The sequence below is a fragment of the Periplaneta americana genome, chromosome 13, assembly GCF_040183065.1.
Source record: "Periplaneta americana isolate PAMFEO1 chromosome 13, P.americana_PAMFEO1_priV1, whole genome shotgun sequence".
NCBI lineage: Eukaryota > Metazoa > Arthropoda > Insecta > Blattodea > Blattidae > Periplaneta > Periplaneta americana.
Genome location: NC_091129.1, coordinates 154,597,860 through 154,617,900, shown reverse-complemented (window position 1 = coordinate 154,617,900; position 20,041 = coordinate 154,597,860). Strand labels below are relative to the sequence as shown.

Below are 20,041 nucleotides of genomic sequence, written 5' to 3'. Positions count from 1 at the left end.
ACGTTGAAGTTTCGTTTTGTTGTCGCTGGAGAGGTCAGTCAGTAAAATGTCCGCATAGTCAAAATAGGGAAATACAAGTGTCTGCACAAGGGACTTTTTTAAGCAAGAGGGGAGATGAACATTTTTATCCTTTTTAGCACATGGATAATAGAATATACTTTTCTGCAGGTTTCTGTTTGCAAGTCCCAGTTGAGATTATTATCCATGTGAATGCCAAGATTTTTTACTGAAGAACTGAAAGGGATATGCACTGTACAATTGTGTTTTCTGTTAACAATTCCGAACGCATTTAATCTGTCTTCCCCCATACGGTTTCTTAAACTTAATAATATATTTCTTACTTTTAAAGCCAACAGATAGGGGAGAGTCGGGTAGTATCGGACATCGGGTAATATCGGACAGTGAGTTTCTTTCATCTACTACACGATGATAGTACCTGATTGACTTGGTTACGTTTCTGTGATGTCGCATAGGGAAACGTAACCATGTCATTCAGGTACTACCATATGGTGGTAGATGAAAGAAACGCACTGTCCGATACTACCCGACTCTTCCCTACCTAACTAATAAGTTAATTGGCAATGTAACTAATCTTTTAAGCGTTTTTCACCAGAAGTGTTGGCTACATTGTCGAGTTGACACGGTTGAAATTACATGGAAGATACGGAGTGGTGATATTCGTGTTTGGTGGCTTTGGTGTCCTCCTTATGTTTTAAGATCTTAGTAATTACAAGTATAGGGGAGACTGTTGTACCTTTAAACACTTTTCACATTTTATTTTTTTTAATTTTGGGAAATGAAATTTTTTAAATGAAAAAATGCTTGAAATGATTATTGAAGATTCCTTTACAAGTTCCTGTATGTATTTTCCTGTTTTACAGATCTATTAAGGATGGAAAAAATAAAATGAAGCGATATGTAATGTGTTCAAAGGTACAACAGGCTCGTGTACCTTGGGACATTACGTAAGTAAGTTGGAACAGATGGAATATAGGTGGGAATATAGCTGTAAAAACTGACAATTATATTTAAAATGTATTTTCAATCATAAACCAGAGCAGGCTTCTCTGATTTAGATTTTATTTCCTGGAGGAGCAATAACTGCTTCAACAGCTTTCTTCAAGACATCCGGATCAATTGGGGACCTCTTTAATTCCAGACTCACTTCGTGACATGACCTTAAAATAAAAGAAAAACAAAAACCGATAGTATCGTGTAATTTGGAACATGTTCCATGGTGCAAGATGTTTTGTGTTCAAAGGTACAAGAGGGTGCACGTTTAAACAAATATGGCTCCCAAAACTAGAGAGTCAAATAAATCATGGAAATTAAAATATGTTATTACTCACCAGATGATAGGGAACACACCGTACTTGATAGATATTAACAAATGCAATCTGGTTTTGTGTTAGAAAACATACATCAATGAACGAAATGTTTACTTTTGGTACTAAAAAAACTTCTTTTGTCCACGGAACTCAAACTTTTCAATAAATCAAACTGAAACTACGACCAGAGCTACTTAGCGGTTTTCTCTACAATCTACTTCAGTTTGAGTCCTCTAGGTAGCAGCAAACATTAAAAAACAAAAAATGTTCAAAGGTACACTATGCTAAAGGTACAACAGTCTCCCCTATTTGATTTGGGATAATTTTTCTCTCGTTAAGATGTACAGAACATTCAATACAAGGTGGGTTAAAAGTGGCTTTAACCATTATTCGTTCTTAGGTTTCATCATTACATGTACCTATGAAACAATAACAAATAAATCATTCAGTCCACACCTGTGGAGTAACGGTCAGCGCGTCTGGCTGCGAAACCAGGTGGCCCGGGTTCGAATCCCGGTCGGGGCAAGTTACCTGGTTGAGGGTTTTTCCGGGCTTTTCCCTCAACCCAATACGAGCAAATGCTGGGTAACTTTCGGTGTTGGACCTCGGACTCATTTCACCGGCATTATCACCTTCATATCATTCAGACGCTAAATAACCTGAGATGTTGATACAGCGTCGTAAAATAAACCAATAAATGCAAATACATCAAAGGTTATTGTAATATAGGTTTTAACATGTTGAGAATAGTGCCTCTGATATAGTAACATTTTAAGTTAAAATTTTACATCAAAGATTATTGTAATATAGCCTTAAACTTTTCATTAAGAACAGTGCCCATAAAACAGTAACATTTGAAGTTAAAAGTTCACATCAAAGACTATGTTTATTTATTTTTTGTAATACACAACACAGCCTTAGGCCTACTCTTCAAATCATTGTGGCAGTTGAATTCATAGATTTCAAAAGGCATATGACTCGGTTAAGAGAGAAGTTTTATATGATATTCTTATTGAATTTGGTGTTCCCACTATACTTAACGCCGAACGCCATCGTAGACATCGACACCGAGGGGACAGCTGCTGCCGTAGGAATATGATTTATGCCTCATTAATACAAAGGCCGTTGATTCGCTCGTTTGTTCTACGTTGCGTTCAGTCTCATACGTTGTGTGACCTGTAATTCTTTGGTGTGCTTATCTCGCATCGCCTCGTTGCAGACCTGGCTTTGATGACTGATCACAGTCTGGAATCCTCACTCGTCTGTCTGGGTTTGATGGCTGCTCACCATAGACTGGCAGAGTTATTGCTAACAAAGTGAAAGGCCTTCTCTATTGATTAACAACTGCTACATAGATCTGTAATCGCGTCGCAGTGACATTGCAAGAGCTCACATCGATACCAATGACAGCCACAACGCAATGCATACTTTCTCGAGAGGAATTTTGAAAACAAGGAATGAGGATTACACGACATTATTTAAGCATATTGTTTCTACAGAGACATCATTTTATTTTTACTTCAATTTTTATTGTACCTGAGTTTTTGAATGTACTCCACTCCCACCCCCTCTAATAGTAAACTTACAACCGTCCTCCACACAGAACCAAGACCGCGTATGCAGTACTGAGTTAGTGAGTATAGTACGTTCCAGAAATATGTTCGCGTTTTCAAGTGACGAAAGAGCTTTCAATATTGAATCATATTTTCGCACAGGTACTGTCCGTTTGCCTACGTCGCATCCCGATTTCCCCCACCTGCTTCTGCTCGCCCCTCTGTAATAGCTGGGCTGTCTTAGCTCTTTTCTGAAAACATTAATTTCTCTTAGGAATTGGAAGTTTACGTAATATTATACAGCTGTTTAATTTAACTTAAATAAAAGGGCCTCGTTAAGTAATTAACTGTCACGTGATTTCCTCCCTTTCTACAATCCTGCGGCATAACCACTTGGACGGACAGTAGATATCGAAAAATCGAAAAATCGAAGGAGAATTGGGAGGAAAATCTAAAAGGTACGCAAAACGCGTCCTTGCAAGGGGTTGGGGGCTGTACAAAACTAAATATGTGAGCTCCAAGCCTGTTGGCCACTAGTCTCACTCCGGGTTACGCTGCTCCCCTGAAGGAGTTCTAGAAAATTTTGAAGGGGAAGCCGAAATTGGACGTAACCTCTTAGGTACCACATACGCGAGGGGGGCTGAGATTGATCAATTGATCACGGAACGGGGCGAGGAGGAGTTGGCTGGTGTTTGCCGTTAGGATGGCAAGACGCCGTCATCTGTTGTTCAATGACAAAGCATGTGAAGGCCGTCGGAAGAAGCGCCGTGAAATCTAATCTGCAATTTGAGAGGTCCCTGACCTTTCAATTTGCATACGTATTGAGTGACCTCGTATATTTAATAGACTATTAATATTATCTGAACTAGGGCATACATCGTATATAATAAAGGTGGAATATATATGGGGAAGGGCATATAGGTCCGTGGCCCATTTCTTATAGGGCTCATCCCGACATTTGTCTTACGCCTGAGGAAAACCACGGAATACCTTAGGCGAGATGAATTGTCTCATGTATAGGAGACTAGCCAATTTGGCTATTATGTAGGAGGTGATTGTTATCATGAGCCTTGTTGAATCGTCTCAATTTTGAGACAAGCCATTTGGCTATATGATGGCTCAATTACGAAGAGGGGGGAGAGATGTAATTAGTTAATTAATTTAAGTAATTAGGGAGATTAATGGGGATAGATAGCATGTCTGAGTAATTTTATATTTTCGGGTCGGGCAGAAGTGAAGATTGAATTCACAGTACGTAGAATAGGTACAGAATTATTTCAACATGAGTTACTAGTACGAAGGACGAAACTGGCAATTGGAATTAGATGCAATAGTCTAGAGTGCGATAATATGCACAAAAGAACTGAAGCCTGTATCGAAATGAACGGCCACCATTTTCAAAATTGTGTTTAAATATTCATATTATGATTATTTTTCAATTTAACTTCTTTCTCTATAGTGTACGCTAATATGCTGTAGACAGTATAATATACACTGCATAATGAATACGTTAGCATGGATAACTCACTTCGTGAGTAAAAACACTTATTCTTAATACAGTACTGTACTTTGATTAAAGAAAAACCTAATGAAAATTATCAAACTCAAAATCGCGATATTTCCTAGTTTACGTAAATGGATGAACTACTTTTCTTCCTTCCTATACCTAGTAGAGTGATTTGTGTTTTACGCCAGTATCATCGAACTCCAGTCTTGGAGGGGGGAGCAAGCGGTGTTTCTGGTTCTCTAAAGGTATAGACAGGTTAATATTAAAAATGTTAGTAAAAATAAAATGATGTCCCTGTACATAGATCTGTAATCGCGTCGCAGTGACATTGGCAAGAGCTCACATCGAGACCAATGACAGCCACAACGCAATGCATACTTTCTCGAGAGGAATTTTTAAAACAAGGAATGAGGATTACACGACATTATTTAAGCATATTGTTTCTACAGAGACATCATTTTATTTTTACTTCAATTTTTATTATACCTGAGTTTTTGAATGTACTTCACTCCCACCCCTTCTACTAGTAAACTTACAACCGTCCTCCACACAGAACCAAGACCGCGTATGCAGTACTGAGTTAGTGAGTATAGTACGTTCCAGAAATATGTTCGCATTTTCTAGTGACGATTCAATATTGAATCATACCGTCGTCCGTTTGCCTACGTCGCATCCCGGTTTCCCCCCACCCGCTTCTGTTCGCTCCTCTGTAAAGTCTAGTAGCTGGCCTGTCTTAGCTCTTTTCTGAAAACATTAATTTCTGTTAGGAATTGGACGTCTACGTAATATTATACAACTGTTTAAAATAAATGAAAGGGCCTCGTTAATTAATTAACTGTCACGTGATCCCCCCCCTTTCTACGACCCTGCGACAAAACCACTTGAACGGACAGTAGATAGCATTTCTGAGTAATTTTATCTTTTCGGATCGGGCAGAAGTGAAGATTAAATTTACAGTAAGGTACTCTTTTATAGAATAGGTATAGAATTATTTCAATATGAGTTACTAGTACGAAGGACGAAGCTGGTAATTGGAATTAGGTACAATAGTCTATAGTGCGATAATATGCACAAAAGAACTGAAGCCTGTATCGAAATGAACGGCCATCATTTTCAAAAATGTGTTTAAATATCCATATTATGATTATTTTTCAATTTAACTTCATTCTCTATATCGTACGCTAATATGCTGTAACAGTACAATATACACAGCATAATTAATACGTCCGAATGGATAGTTCAATTCGTGAGTAAAAACACTAAGTGTTAATACAGTACTGTATTTTGATTAAATAAAAATCTAATGAAAATTATCAAACTCAAAATTGCGATATTTCCTAGTTTACATAAATGGATGAATTACTTTTCTTGCCTCCTATACTTAGTAATGTGATTTGTATTTTACGGCAGTATAATCGAACTCCAGTCTTGGAAGGAGGAGCAAGCGGTGTTTCCGGTTATAGACTTTTAATCCAAATATATAGCCAGGTTAATATTAAAAATGTTAGTAAAAATAAAATGATGTCCCTGTATAAGTCACAGTAATTACAAGACTTAGGAAAAAGTATTGCTTAGAGTAGGTCTTGCGATGTGGCCCAGTGCAGCTAATGTTAGTCGCTCAAGAAGCCACAGTAATTCCAGAGCACAGCTTAGTACAGCTCAGTCAAAAGCAACAGAACAAACTAACTTGCTAGATGTATGTTGATAATTGTAATAGATCGACTATTGATCAGGTTTTTTGTGTTCGACAGATATTGGAGAAAAAATTGGAATATAATAGCACAGTATATAAGTTATTTATAGATTTCAAAAAGACATACGACTCGGTTAAGAGAGAAGTTTTACATAACATTCTTATTGAGTTTTATTCCCAAGAAACTAGTACGATTAATTAAAATATGTCCCAGTGAAACGTATAGCAGAGTCCGTATAGGTCAGTTTCTGTCGGATGCTTTTCCAATTCACTGTGGGCTGAAGCAAGGAGATGCACTATCACCTTTATTTTTTAACTTTGCTCTAGAGTATGCCATTAGGAAATTCCAGGAAAACTGAGAAGGTTTGGAATTGAACGGGTTACATCAGCTGCTTGTTTATGCGGATGACGTGAATATGTTAGGAGAAAATCCACAAACGGTTAGGGAAAAAGCGACAATTTCACTTGAAGCAAGTAAGTTTGGAAGTAAATATCGAAAAAAAAAACAAAGTAATATGATTATGTCTCGTGACTAGAACATAGTACGAAATGGAAATATAAAAAATGGAAATGTATTATTTGAAATATAGAAAAAATTATAATACCTTGGAGCAACAGTAACAAATATAAATGACACAGGGAATAAATTAAAAGCAGAATATTATTCGGTTGAGAAGCTTTTGTCATCTACTCTGCTTTAAAAAAAACTGAAAGTTAGAATTTACAAAACAGTTAAAGCCTATTACCGGTTTTCTGTATGGTTGTGAAATTTGGACTCTTACTTTAAGAGAGGCACAGAGGCTAAGGGTGTTCGAGAATAAGGTGCTTAGGAAAATATTTGGGGCTAAGAGGGATGAAGTTACAGGAGAATGGAGAAAGTTACACAACGCAGAACTGCACGCACTGTATTCTTCAGCTGACATAATTAGGAACATTAAACCCAGATGTTTGAGATGAGCAAGGCATATAGCACGTATGGGTGAATCCAGAAATGCATATAATAGTGTTAGTTGGAATACCTGAGGGAAAAAGAACTTTGGGGCAGCCGAGACGTAAATGGGAGGTAATATTAAAACGGATTTGAGGGAGGTGGGGTGTCATGGTAGGGACTGGATTAATCTTGCTGAGGATAGGGACCGATGGCGGGCTTATGTGAGGGCGGCAATGGAGCTTCGGGTTACTTGAAAGCCATTTGTAAGTAAGTAGGCTATGTTGATAATGCCGCGACCATAATTTAAAATGTTATAAGGAAATATGTTGGCCAATATGGACAAAATGTGCTTTCCATCTTCGATAGTAAATTCTTCTTTAAGTTATGTGTAGTAGAAGTGGTAGAGTGCATAATCTTGTAACATTAGGTAGTGGCGTGTGGTGATAAATAATCCTGGTGGTACACAAATATTTATTGTGATTATCATATTATTATTATTATTATTATTATTATTATTATTATTATTATTATAGGTACTAACTACTACATGACTATTAACATATATTACGTAGGTATAGATTTACATAATTTTGTTAGTCAAGAAATTGGAGTTAATCATTTTCCTATGTAGGTCCAGTAATAGCAAAGTAAAGTGTTCAATTTCTATTGCAGAACACCGTAAATAATATTGTTTTCGCTATATTGCGTTTTATAACACAGTTCACACGTCCACAAGCATTCGATACGTGTGTCGTCTCATCAGCCTTAATTGCTAAAAAGTCAGCAGCTTTCTTTATTTCTTTGAAATATCGTCATGGCATACATCAAAATGGCTTGAAGGACTTCGTTATGTATAATGTTTGATGTGTCCTTAAACACTGTTGTTCTTTCCAAATGTTCCTTAAGAGTGCGTCTAATTCAGAACTGAAATTGATGAGGCCAAGAAAAATACTAGCGTTTAAAGATGAGTCTCCGTCATCGTGACCTCTTAAGGCCAACTCCAAAGCTCCACAAAACCGCACGCACATATCTGTTCTTGGTAACTTTATCATTGTGAAGTGCAACAATCCAATTGAATCCAATTGTGTCTGTATGTTTGTTTGACCCAACACTGCTAATTTAACATTATTGTTGATGTGTGCAGCTGAAGAATCGTGTTTTTTAATTCTTTAATTCATGTCATTCAAATCAATCATACCTGCAAAACGATAATCAAAATTATTTAGTTACTACGCACAGTTCTAAATCCAAACAGAAAAATAAATAAAATTCATAAAACGTACTTATTTTTGTCAATAAATGTTCGCCGTCGAACAATAGGCAAGGAAAACAAAATACAGCGTCTTTTGTATTGCAGCCACATATTGCATTTTTCGTAAGTCCGAATGTTGAATTTTCTTGTCACTTCTCTATTACTGTTCTTCGTCACTTATAATTTTAATTCATGTGTAGGTCTACCCATCTTCTTTATTTTGGTCTTTTTGTGTAAAAGTCTGGTTATTTGTAAGAAGTCGTCGCTGAACGATTCACATCGTTTATAGTTCACTTCTAGGGTATTGTTACACAAGATGGATGCACTGAACGATTCACATCATTTATAGTTCACTTCTGTGAACGATTCCATTGTCTATTGTTACACAACACACTAAACCTGGAGTAATTTAAGCTTATTAATCAAATAAATAATTCTACTTACTGTTTTTTATATGCTCACCTGTATGTAATTTCTATTTTATACATATTTCATTGTTATTTTCCATCCGAAGATCATTAAGAACGATGAATATTACTTAATATCTCCTATCTTTCTTCAAATAGTGTTTATATGCCATGTTAATTTTCATTTGTTTTCATAAGTTAACAATGATGCACATTGGGAGCAACTTATAAGAAATTATTTTCCTACACAATGCACGCTATATTCACGTTGTTTTGGAATTATTAATCGAAGATGGTTTGCTTATTGTTTATTACACGCACATTTGTATGTAATATCTATTCCATACGGTTTTTTTTCTATCCCCCGATCATTAAGAATGGTGAATATTGTTCATGCTTGTTTCTTGTATTTCTTAAAATAATGTTATGTGGCATGTTAGTTTTTATTTGTCGTTATTTACGTAAAAATGATACGCCAAAAAATAAAAAATAATAATAATTTCGTACTCACTCCACATCCTATGTATTCACATTTGTTTTTCAGTGATTTATTAAAGAATGTACCGGTATTTAAAAGACTAATAATTTAGAAACATGTTACATAAATTATCCTTGTGCCAAAAGAGAATGCTCCCTGGACCAAACTGTCGTATTTTGCAGTGGTCGTCAGTACTCGCTGAAATGGGTAATAATAATGTAATAAAATAATGTTGTACGTAGCATTTAGAAACATGTTACATAAATCATCCTTGTGCCATAAGAGAATGCTCCCTGGACCAAATTATCGTATTTTGCAGTGGTCGTCAGTACTCGCTGAAATGGGTAATAATATAATATAATTGTTTTGCACGTAGCAAGTGGGGCTGAAAGCCCTGATGATGATCCTACGTGTAGCACATGATGTAAAAAGCGGGGTATCGGGGCTACAAGCCTTGATGATGATCCGACGTGTAGCACATGATGTAAAAAGCAGGGTATCGGGGCTCCAAGCCCCGATGATGATCCGATGTGTAGCACATGATGTAAAAAGAGGGGTATCGGGGCTGCAAGCCCCGATGATGATCCGACGTGTAACACATGACGTAGAAAGCGGGGTATCGGGGCTGCAAGCCCCGATGATGATCCGACATGTAGCACATGATGAAAAAAGCGGGGTATCGGGGCTGCAAGCCCCGATGATGATCTGACGTGTAGCACATGATGAAAAAAGCGGGGTATCGGGGCTGCAAGCCCCGATGATGATCTGACGTGTAGCACATGATGAAAAAAGCGGGGTATCGGGGCTGCAAGCCCCGATGATGATCCGACATGTAGCACATGATGAAAAAAGCGGGGTATCAGGGCTGCAAGCCCCGATGATGATCTGACTTGTAGCACATGATGAAAAAAGCGGGGTGTCGGGGCTGCAAGCCCCGATGATGATCCGACATGTAGCACATGATGAAAAAAGAGGGGTAGCAGCCCCGATGATGATCTGACTTGTAGCACATGATGAAAAAAAGCGGGGTGTCGGGCACTTAAAAGTGCCTTTTCGAAAGCATGGTGATGCGCATTTGACAAACGCAGTGTACGTACTTTCTAATAATCCCTTTTTATTTTTCGTTATTTACGTAAAAATGATGCGCCAAAAAATAATAATAATTTCGTACTCACTCCACTTCCTATATTTACATTTGTTTTTCAGTGATTTATTAAAGAATGTACCGGTATTTAAAAGACTAATAATTTAGAAACATGTTACATAAATCATCCTTGTGCCAAAAGACAATGCTTCCTGGACCAAATTATCGTATTTTGCAGTGGTCGTCAGTGCTCGCTGAAATGGGTAATAATATAATATAATTATGTTGTACGTAGCAAGATCGATTATTCAATTGATAGGATATTTTATGAGGTTGTCATGACTGAGATATCTATTGTCAATTGCTTTTATTTGTCAGAAGGCCTTGACTGACGGGTATATAAGGACCGGCGCTCTTAGGAGTGGAGGTCGGGGTTTGGGATGGCTCACAAGTAACAAGGGAGAGAGAGACACCTAGTATTTTAAAGATTTATATCGTTCACTAGATGAGTTGATTCAACTAACCTGGAAATAATGTGAATCGTTCAGCGACGACTTCTTGTAAATAACCAAAAGTCTTATAGAAAATTACACATTTAAAAAAATTTGCACACACTCATTTAACATTTATGATGGGACGAGCTTGAGAACATATCTGAAAGTGCTCCGAACTAGAGTTGGGCAACACGATTCTTTTTCAGAAGTCGATTCCAACGATTCAATCATACATTACGAATCGATTCTAACGATTCGTTCACGATTCTTCTCAGTCTGCGATTCCAACTATTCTTTTGAATCGTCAACGAGTTCACGATTCTTCCTATTCTGCGATTCCAACGATTCGTCAACGAACGACTTAGAGGACACTTTCCTTTGCAAACCACGCGTAGAACAAAAACGTTCTACATCTCTCGCATAGATGGCATAAGAAGCGAGACATTTGTAGCTAGAATACAATATACTGAGTAAATGAAACTCAAGAACAGTTTTTATTTCTCGTCAGAAAAGATACAAAACAATTCACAACAAAACCGTTGCCAAGGAGAGCTGAATTTCCATAGCCCACTCCGTTGTATCATGAACATAGACGTAGGCCAGTTGTGACTGCAGAACCGTTGCCAAGGAGAGCTGAATTTCCATAGCCCATTCCGTTGTATCATGAACATAGACGTAGGCCAGTTGTGACTGCAGAACTCAGAGCCCTACACATTGGATTGTCTCTTTCTCATTGGCTGGAACCATTCAGCATGACCTCCATTAGTCTACAAAATTACCCAAGATAATGTTTCTAAGTTATAATTTATCAACTGAACCTTATTACGAAGTACATTTTTTTGCATTACATCTCTATTTAACTATGCAAATTTCAGATTTGTCTTAATTATTTTCCATACTTAACAAATGCAGTATTTTGATTTCACTCTCGCTCGGGAATATTCGGCACGGTTCGGAAATGTCCGTTGACAGGTTACATCAAACAAGTAAATAGAATCGTGGGTTACGATACCATGTCAATTCGTTACTATTCTTTTGAACGACGATTCGTTACGATTCTTTTGAACGACGATTCGTTGATACCACGAATCGATTCTTTATTATTAGTCGTTCGAATGAACGATTCGTTCACGAATCGACCCAACTCTACTCTTAACCCCTCCTACGCACACCGTACCATAACGTCTTTGCACCGTACTGCCTCATGCTCCAAAGCCTGCCAGTGAAACAGTACTACTGCGCATGCTCGAATAGAACAGTGTGTCTCAAGTGTCGAGCGGTAAACGCAAGTCCGAGGCGTCAACAAGAGCAGTAGGCCTACACATGCACTGTTATTTTTACATAGTATTATAATAAAGAATTATGTCGCTCACATAGTCTACTGCAGCTCATTTATTTAAATTTAAAAACGTGTGTTATTTGAAGAGGTGGTGCACTACTCCTGTGCTCCTTAAGAGAAATCGCCACTGAGTAGGACCTAACATAAAAAATAGTATGTAAGCTTAAACGTGCACGTGCTTATGTGATACCCAAACTGCTTAACAGTAAACTATCCATTATACTTTTCCTTGCTGCTTAACGTTGAATGAACAAGTGATGGCTAAGAGGAGGGAGATCATGTCTTAACCTTTCGCCCTGCTTGTGTAGGGTTAAGAAATGCCGATCACTGGTTTAGACGGTCGGTGTTTGTTCCACGTTACCCTCAGTGTCAAAATTTATCCTCTCTGCCAACATTGACATCTACATTTCGCTACTAAACTCTAACAGAGCAATAATTTTGATTGTTGTGTTTGTTCTTCTATTAGTGGTAGTGACTTTTGGGTGAAGCTGATGCCCAACTCTTGTTTCTGCAGAGTGTGACCGTACATTTGTGAGTCGTCCGGGCGGTCCACAGAACGGAACCTTCACTGCGCCCAGTTTTGTGAACCCTGCTGGCCACTCCCGTCAGTGCATCTACACATTCCTGGCAGGGCAGAGACAACGTGTTGAGCTGGTTTTCACATCTTTCAACTTACGAGGCACCCCACCCGAGTGAGTACTCATGTTGGCATTGCGTGCCGTTGATTGAACATAACCTCTATAGTGCATATTGCAAGCTGTACAGTACACCCAAGTTGTGTGTTATAAACATAATAATTATGGCTACACATTCCTTACAGTATGTTTCTGTTAATTCATTGACACCCATAATTTTCATTTTGTATTTTAAGCATAATTGTAAATTCCATTATTCGCTAATATAATCAATGTAATAATATTACAGCTTCTTCACAAAAGCTCCCAACTTCTTGCCATATTTTATGGATATTTCGGAATACATTTAGTATTAGTCGGTAGGTAATTATGCCCAGTTTGCACTGAACGGTCGGGTAATTCTCCAGAAAAACTACACTGAAGAAAGCGTAATTTTCTTTTGTATGATTGGCTTTTCTAAATAATAATAAATATACAAAATGATTCGTACCTTTGGAACAGATGTATTATAGAGGCCACTCTCCTGAATAGTTAAATTGCATTAATATAATAGTTTGATGTTACAATCTATATAAAAGGTTATCGATAAGCTGTAATCGATCATCGATAAGGTGTAAATGCTACCAAGAAAAAAAAAAATTATTCCTCGTATTGTATTTTTGGTCCAGGGAAAATACTCGTGTTTTACGAAATACTTGTATCTTGTAAAAGAATAGTATTCCCTGCAATATGATGCTACGAAAACTGTCGATGCGTTTAGAATTGGCTACACCAATATCGATTGTAACACCAATATAATCATGCTATTCAACCAATCAGGAGGGTGGTGCCTATAATACATCTGTTCCCATGCTGGTTTTAGTATTCAATCACAAAAATACTTTCATCATAAAATCATTTGATTATTTATCTATTTTTTCTAATGCACTGTTGTAGACACCCACTCCCATATTTCGTACCATAAACTGGGGTTACTTTGAGCACAGAGGAAACTTTGACCATTTTTTCAGAAAATCATATTTAGGTTTCTACATGCTGCATTTGTTATAGATGGAGGTAAATTATCATAAAATCATTCTCATACAAAATTTACCTCCATCTATAACAAGTGCAGCATGTAGAAACCTAAATATGATTATCTGAAAAAATGGTCAAAGTTTCCTCTGTGGTCAAAGTAACCCCAGTTTACGGTACCGGTAATTTCCTAGAAGACGGGCAAAATCCAACATGGCTGACGAAAACTACCAAAACGTTCTGCCAACTATGAAGTTCAAATGTCACCAAACATTACAAAATCAAAGATGGAAAATTAAACATATATTCATATTTTTTAAGAAAGAAAAAGCCTTTCAAAAAATGAAAATATGTTTAATTTTTCATCTTTGATTTTTATGGTGTTTGGTGGCATTTGAACTTCATAGTTGGTAGTACTTTTCTGGCAGTTTTCGCCCGCACTTTACCCCCACAAATCACTAAAACACAAAACAAAACAATATTTTATCACCTAATCAAACAAAATTCAATCCTCATTGACGTCTTCAAAGACAATCACTTCACTTGCATTATGACACAGGCTTCAAGGCAATCTGAACTTAAAGCATGCAGCCAACAAAGAACTAAACCACCACTTTGTCGTACAGTTAAGTTCACATAACTAAACCATGTATTTACACAAAATGAAATTCTCTTTGAACTCTTATTACACCTTAACTTGTATGGAGAATTCAATGAACAATTCCTCGGAATCTCAGGAACAGTTTTCTCGTCAACAATCGATACAATTTTTATTCACCAGCGAAAGAACTGAACCAAAATCGACATAAAATGTAATACTCTGTTCTATGTTCACACATCTTTCACAAATATCATAAAATGACAAACTTTCAATAGGTTTACCCATCAAACACAATTTAACACCACTCACGTCAAACAACCAAGAACAACTTACTGACGTCATTATCCATTCAAAATTAACGAAAATTCTAGAACACATGATGACAACTATAACCATTGAAATCGAAGGAAAATCATAAAATGACAAACTTCCAATAGCTTTAGCCAGCAAAACAGCATAACACCACTCACTTCAAACAACCAAGAACAATTAACAACGTCATTACCCATTCAAAATTAACGAAAATTCTAGAACAAATGACAACTATAACCAATCAAATTGAAACATCATCAATGCGACACCTCGTATAAAAACCTAGAACTAACATATAAAAGTCACTAAAAATCACTAACATTTAACTCTAAAGTAAAAAAGTTGGTAATACTTAGTACATCCAACCAGGTGCCCGTCTTCTATGAAATTACCACGGTACCAAATATAACACTCAAGAGACTAGGATGTAATAACAGGGAAACGGACCACTTCCCTATTATTTCATCGTGCAGGCCTAGCCTAATTTTAGCATGGATGTTACGTTGGTAATTGACTAGGTCTAATTGGTAACAAGAAGGGGAGGGGGAGAAGTATGAGAGTGCAGTAATTATACAGATAAGAGTCAGACAATTTTTTTTAATTTAAAGTATTTCTGACTGCAAATTAAAGCCACGTATTTATCACTATGTGTGTGTGTGTGCGTGCGTATAAAATCTCACAGAAGCCAGTGAAGCAAAATAAAGTTGTGCTTTCTTCAGTGTGGGTTTCCTAGAGAATTACGTAGGTAGTAGGTGAAACTGGGAATGCTTGATACACATGGATAAAAAATTAATATTGTAGCCTTAAATGTAGCTTTCTTTACACAACTACAGTTACACAGAGCTTATTGATAACATTAACAAAATACGCAATTTAAACACTTTTTTGAACACACAAAAAGCAATTAATATTTTACGTAATAGGCCTATTTACTTTGATCGGTCAGGATTGCAATTCTAACTGTAGATCAAATTCTTTAATTCCATACTTCCTACAAGTGACAATAAACCATCAATAGGAAGTGATTATTATAACATATTAATCACAGAACAGTGAAGTCAATGATCGGGCCAAAATATATCATAATATATCCCTGTGTATCGAATATCCCCAGTCTCCCCTATACATATGTCACCATGTACTTAAATTCAACATAGACTACATAGATGATAAATTATGAATTACTGACTAATACTAGAAGTTATCCGGTTTTTGTGTAATAGCATGCATTAAAAATGTGCAGTAAATAAAAAACATTTATTCTTTTATAAAAGATAACAATTACGACATCCACATTTTCCAGTTCTGTAAAGAAATAGTAGGTAGTTTAGCTATGGCCATTATTTCAAATAAAATTAATAAATTTCGTTGTATAATATATATTTTTTCTTAATTATGTCTTCTTATTACAACGGTTTTGGTTTTCAACACTTAGGCCTATAATTATCACATTCGTTATTCCACATATTACCCTACAAGCTATAACATAATTATATGCCCTACCAAATATCTCTCTGTCTTATATCTATCAAAGGAACTCTGTGATCTGGAAATGAGATATTTTAATTGCACTTATACTAAATTACGGATTGTAAGAGTGCTCATAGACTCAAAAACATATAATAATAATAATAATAATAATAATAATAATAATAATAATAATAATAATAATAATAATAACAATAATAATAATAATAATAATAATAATAATAATAATAGTGATGGTGATAGTGACGATAATAATAATAGTGATAGCGATGATGATGATGATTGAGCGATCATCATTATCATCATCATAAATCTTAAATTTCTAAAGATAAATTTCTGGTAAATCCAAGACATGTTTACAAAAGTTTATTTGTATTAAAAATAACTAATTAAATTTCTTGAACAATACAACTTAAATTTTTAAAAATTGAAAGGTAAGGAGATTCGAACCTAGGTCATTCACGCATACCGGTTATTAACGATGATATTACACCAGTGTTGCCGGTAACTGCAATTTGAGCATAGTGACATCGTCATGAATTATTCATAGATTGCTTGGAGCCATTTCTTAAAATACTAAAATTTAGTATAGGTTTCGTTTAAAATACTGCGTTTTCAGATCATTACCTTCCATTAACAATCACCCACTAACAAAAAAAGTTTAACAATTACGATTACCGTATTGTTATTGATATTAGCATAAGGATCCTTTCAAAGCAAATCTGTTTTTATAATGATTATAGTTACATAGGTAGTCATATTAATTTAACTACGATTTGCATAATCTTAGAAATATAGTTTTATATGAAAATAACGTTAGTCACATTATTATTATTATTATTATTATTATTATTATTATTATTATTATTGTTATTATATATTATTGGCCTTTTGCTGTTGTTTTGCACGTTAATATTCTAAATAAATAAATTATTATTATTATTATTATTATTATTATTATTATTATTATTATTATTATTATTATTATTATTATTATTATTACAGTTAGTCGTTTTGTTAATTGCAATTAAAACCACGATGAAGGTATTTTACATCCACACTAACAGAAAAATAAAAAAAACAATTGTAAGAATTAATGCTTGCATAGGCTAGTCTATTTCTTTTAACTTCAGAATACTCGAGAAAACTTTACTGCTTTCTCCTATTCCTAAAGTAAGACTTAGGTACATATGAGTGAATGTGTATATATGTTTACTTACTTCATTTTACATAGATGCCGTGTATTAACTTGCCAAGGCTTGTTAACTTGCTTCTCATTTTCTGAAACAGTGTGTACACCGGTATGTGTGTCTTTGTGTGCGTGCATGCATGCGTAAGAGTGACATGAAGTTAATAGTACATTATGCAACGAGCCTATAATGGTAGCAGTTAAGACGCAAGTATGATTGTTTATGAAACGAGAGCAAACGAGTTTCATAATTTTCATACGAGCGTCTTAATTACCATTATAGGCAAGTTTCATACGACTTTTTATGCTCGACCATATTTCTAACTTAAAATTACCGTATTTAAAATTAGGTCTTCTTATGGTTATGTCCATGTATGGTGGGTCCCTATCACCACGGCATGGCGCGTCCTCAGGTTGCGGATAGAGGAGACGGCCTCCAGATATGGAGGGTAGCTGCGAATATATTGAATAAGCAGTCGTGGACAGCCGATAAGGGGTGGTCCTCCAGCTTGGGGGTTGGGCGAAGGGCTAACAACTCATCACCGTAAAAAACAGCTTGTTACGAATTCCTACAGTAAGCCTCGGAATAGGACTGATTCTCTGGCACGACCACAGCAAAGGAATAAGGTTTTGAGATTTGGCACTTGGAACGTAACTAGTCTTTATAGAACAGGAGGGGTAACATTAGTAGCAAAAGAACTAGCTAGATATAGAATAGACTTTGTGGGAGTACAAGAGGTTAGGTTAGATGGGAATGGCATATCACAAATAGGAGATTACTTGTTGTATTATGGGGAAGGAAACAATAATCACCAATTAGGAACAGGATTCTTTGTACATAAAAGAATAAAATCAGCAGTAAAAAAGGTCGAATTTATCAGTGACAGGTTATCATATTTAGTACTTAAGGGTAGATGGTGCGACATCATAGTTATAAATGCTCACGCCCCTACAGAAGAGAAAGACGACTATATAAAGGATAGCTTCTATGAGGAATTGGAACATACTTTTGATCAGTTCCCTAGGTATCACATGAAAATTTTATTGGGGGATTTCAACGCTAAAGTAGGACGGGAGGATATTTTTAGACCAACTATTGGAAAAGAGAGCCTACACGCAATTAGTAGTGACAATGGAGTTAGATTAGTCAACTTTGCCACATCGAAAAATTTAATTGTCAAAAGTACAACATTCCCCCATAAGGATATACATAAATATACTTGGACTTCTCCAGATGCATTGACACACAACCAAATAGATCACATCTTGATAGATAAACGGAGACATACTAGTATAGTAGATATTCGAACTTTCAGGGGTGCAGACTGTAATTCTGACCATTATTTGGTGATTGGAGAATTAAGAGAAAGATTATCAGTAGCCAAGCGAGTAGAGCAACAAGTTAATATTACTAAATTCAATATTTTGAAATTAAAGGACGAGGAAGCTAAGCAAAATTATCAGGTCGAAATTTCGAATAGGTTTGCCACTTTAGAAAGTTCCGACGAAGTTGAGAAAGAATTAGATGTTAATAGCGTGTGGGAAAATATCAGAGATAGTATCAAAATTGCAGCTGAGCAGAGCATAGGTTATTATGAAACTAAGAAAAAGAAACCGTGGTTTGATGAACATTGTTGCATGGTAGTAGAAAGAAGGAAACAGGCAAAATTGAAATTCTTACAGGATCCAGTTGAGGAGAAGAGAGATAATTATTTCAATGAAAGACGGGAAGCAAGTCGTACACTTAGGAATAAAAAGAGAGGTTACTTGAAGGAAAAACTGAATGAGGTAGAAACAAATAGTAAGAATAAAAACATTCGAGATTTATATAAGGGTATAAAGGAATTTAAGAACGGATATCAGTCAAGGGTAAACGTGATCAAGGATGAGAATGGTGACTTGCTTGCAGACCCTCCATCAATCCTAAACAGATGGAAAAACTATTTTGCGCAACTACTAAATGTACATAGGCCAAATAGAAATGATCGGGACGATATTGAAATACAAACTGCTGAGCCATTTATACCCGAACCCACCCTTTCAGAAGTCGAAATTGCGATAGAAAATCTGAAAAAGTACAAGTCTCCAGGTATCGATCAAATTCCAGCAGAATTAATACAAGAGGGTGGAAGTGCATTATATAGCGAAATTTATAAACTTGTACTTGCTATTTGGGAAAAGGAAATTGTACCAGAACAATGGAAGGAGTCCATAATTGTACCTATTTTTAAAAAGGGGGACAAAACCAACTGTGGTAACTTTCGAGGAATATCACTTTTGTTGACGTCGTACAAAATTTTGTCCAATATTCTTTTGAGGAGATTAACTCCGTACGTAGATGAAATTATTGGGGATTATCAGTGCGGTTTTCGGCGTAATAGATCGACTATTGATCAGATTTTTTGTATTCGGCAGATAATGGAGAAAAAATGGGAGTATAAGGGTACAGTACATCAGTTATTCATAGATTTCAAAAAGGCATATGACTCGGTTAAGAGGGAAGTATTATATGATATTGTTATTGAATTTGGTATTCCCAAGAAACTAGTTCGATTAATTAAAATGTGTCTCAGTGAAACATACAGCAGAGTCCGTATAGGTCAGTTTCTATCTGATCCTTTTCCAATTCACTGCGGGCTAAAGCAGGGAGATGCACTATCACCTTTACTTTTTAACTTCGCTTTAGAATATGCCATTAGGAAAGTTCAGGATAACAGGCAGGGTTTGGAATTGAAC

At 36.0% G+C, this 20,041-nt stretch overlaps 1 protein-coding gene across 8 annotated transcripts in view; it reads left to right on the top strand.

Annotated features, from left to right (window-relative positions):
- LOC138712568 (cubilin) overlaps positions 1-20,041 on the top strand; it is a 909,639-nt gene that overhangs the window by 771,709 nt on the left and 117,889 nt on the right. For 7 of the 8 annotated variants that reach the window (XR_011335744.1, XR_011335745.1, XM_069844493.1 and 4 more), the window contains one exon: positions 12,581-12,758. Coding sequence is in view for 5 of the 8 variants with exons in the window: in XM_069844493.1 (XP_069700594.1) it covers positions 12,581-12,758 (178 nt within the window). In the remaining 3 variants the exon portion in view is untranslated. Of the gene's footprint in view, positions 1-12,317; positions 12,406-12,580; positions 12,759-20,041 lie in introns of those variants that run through there. The other variant, XM_069844497.1, reaches the window with a different exon arrangement.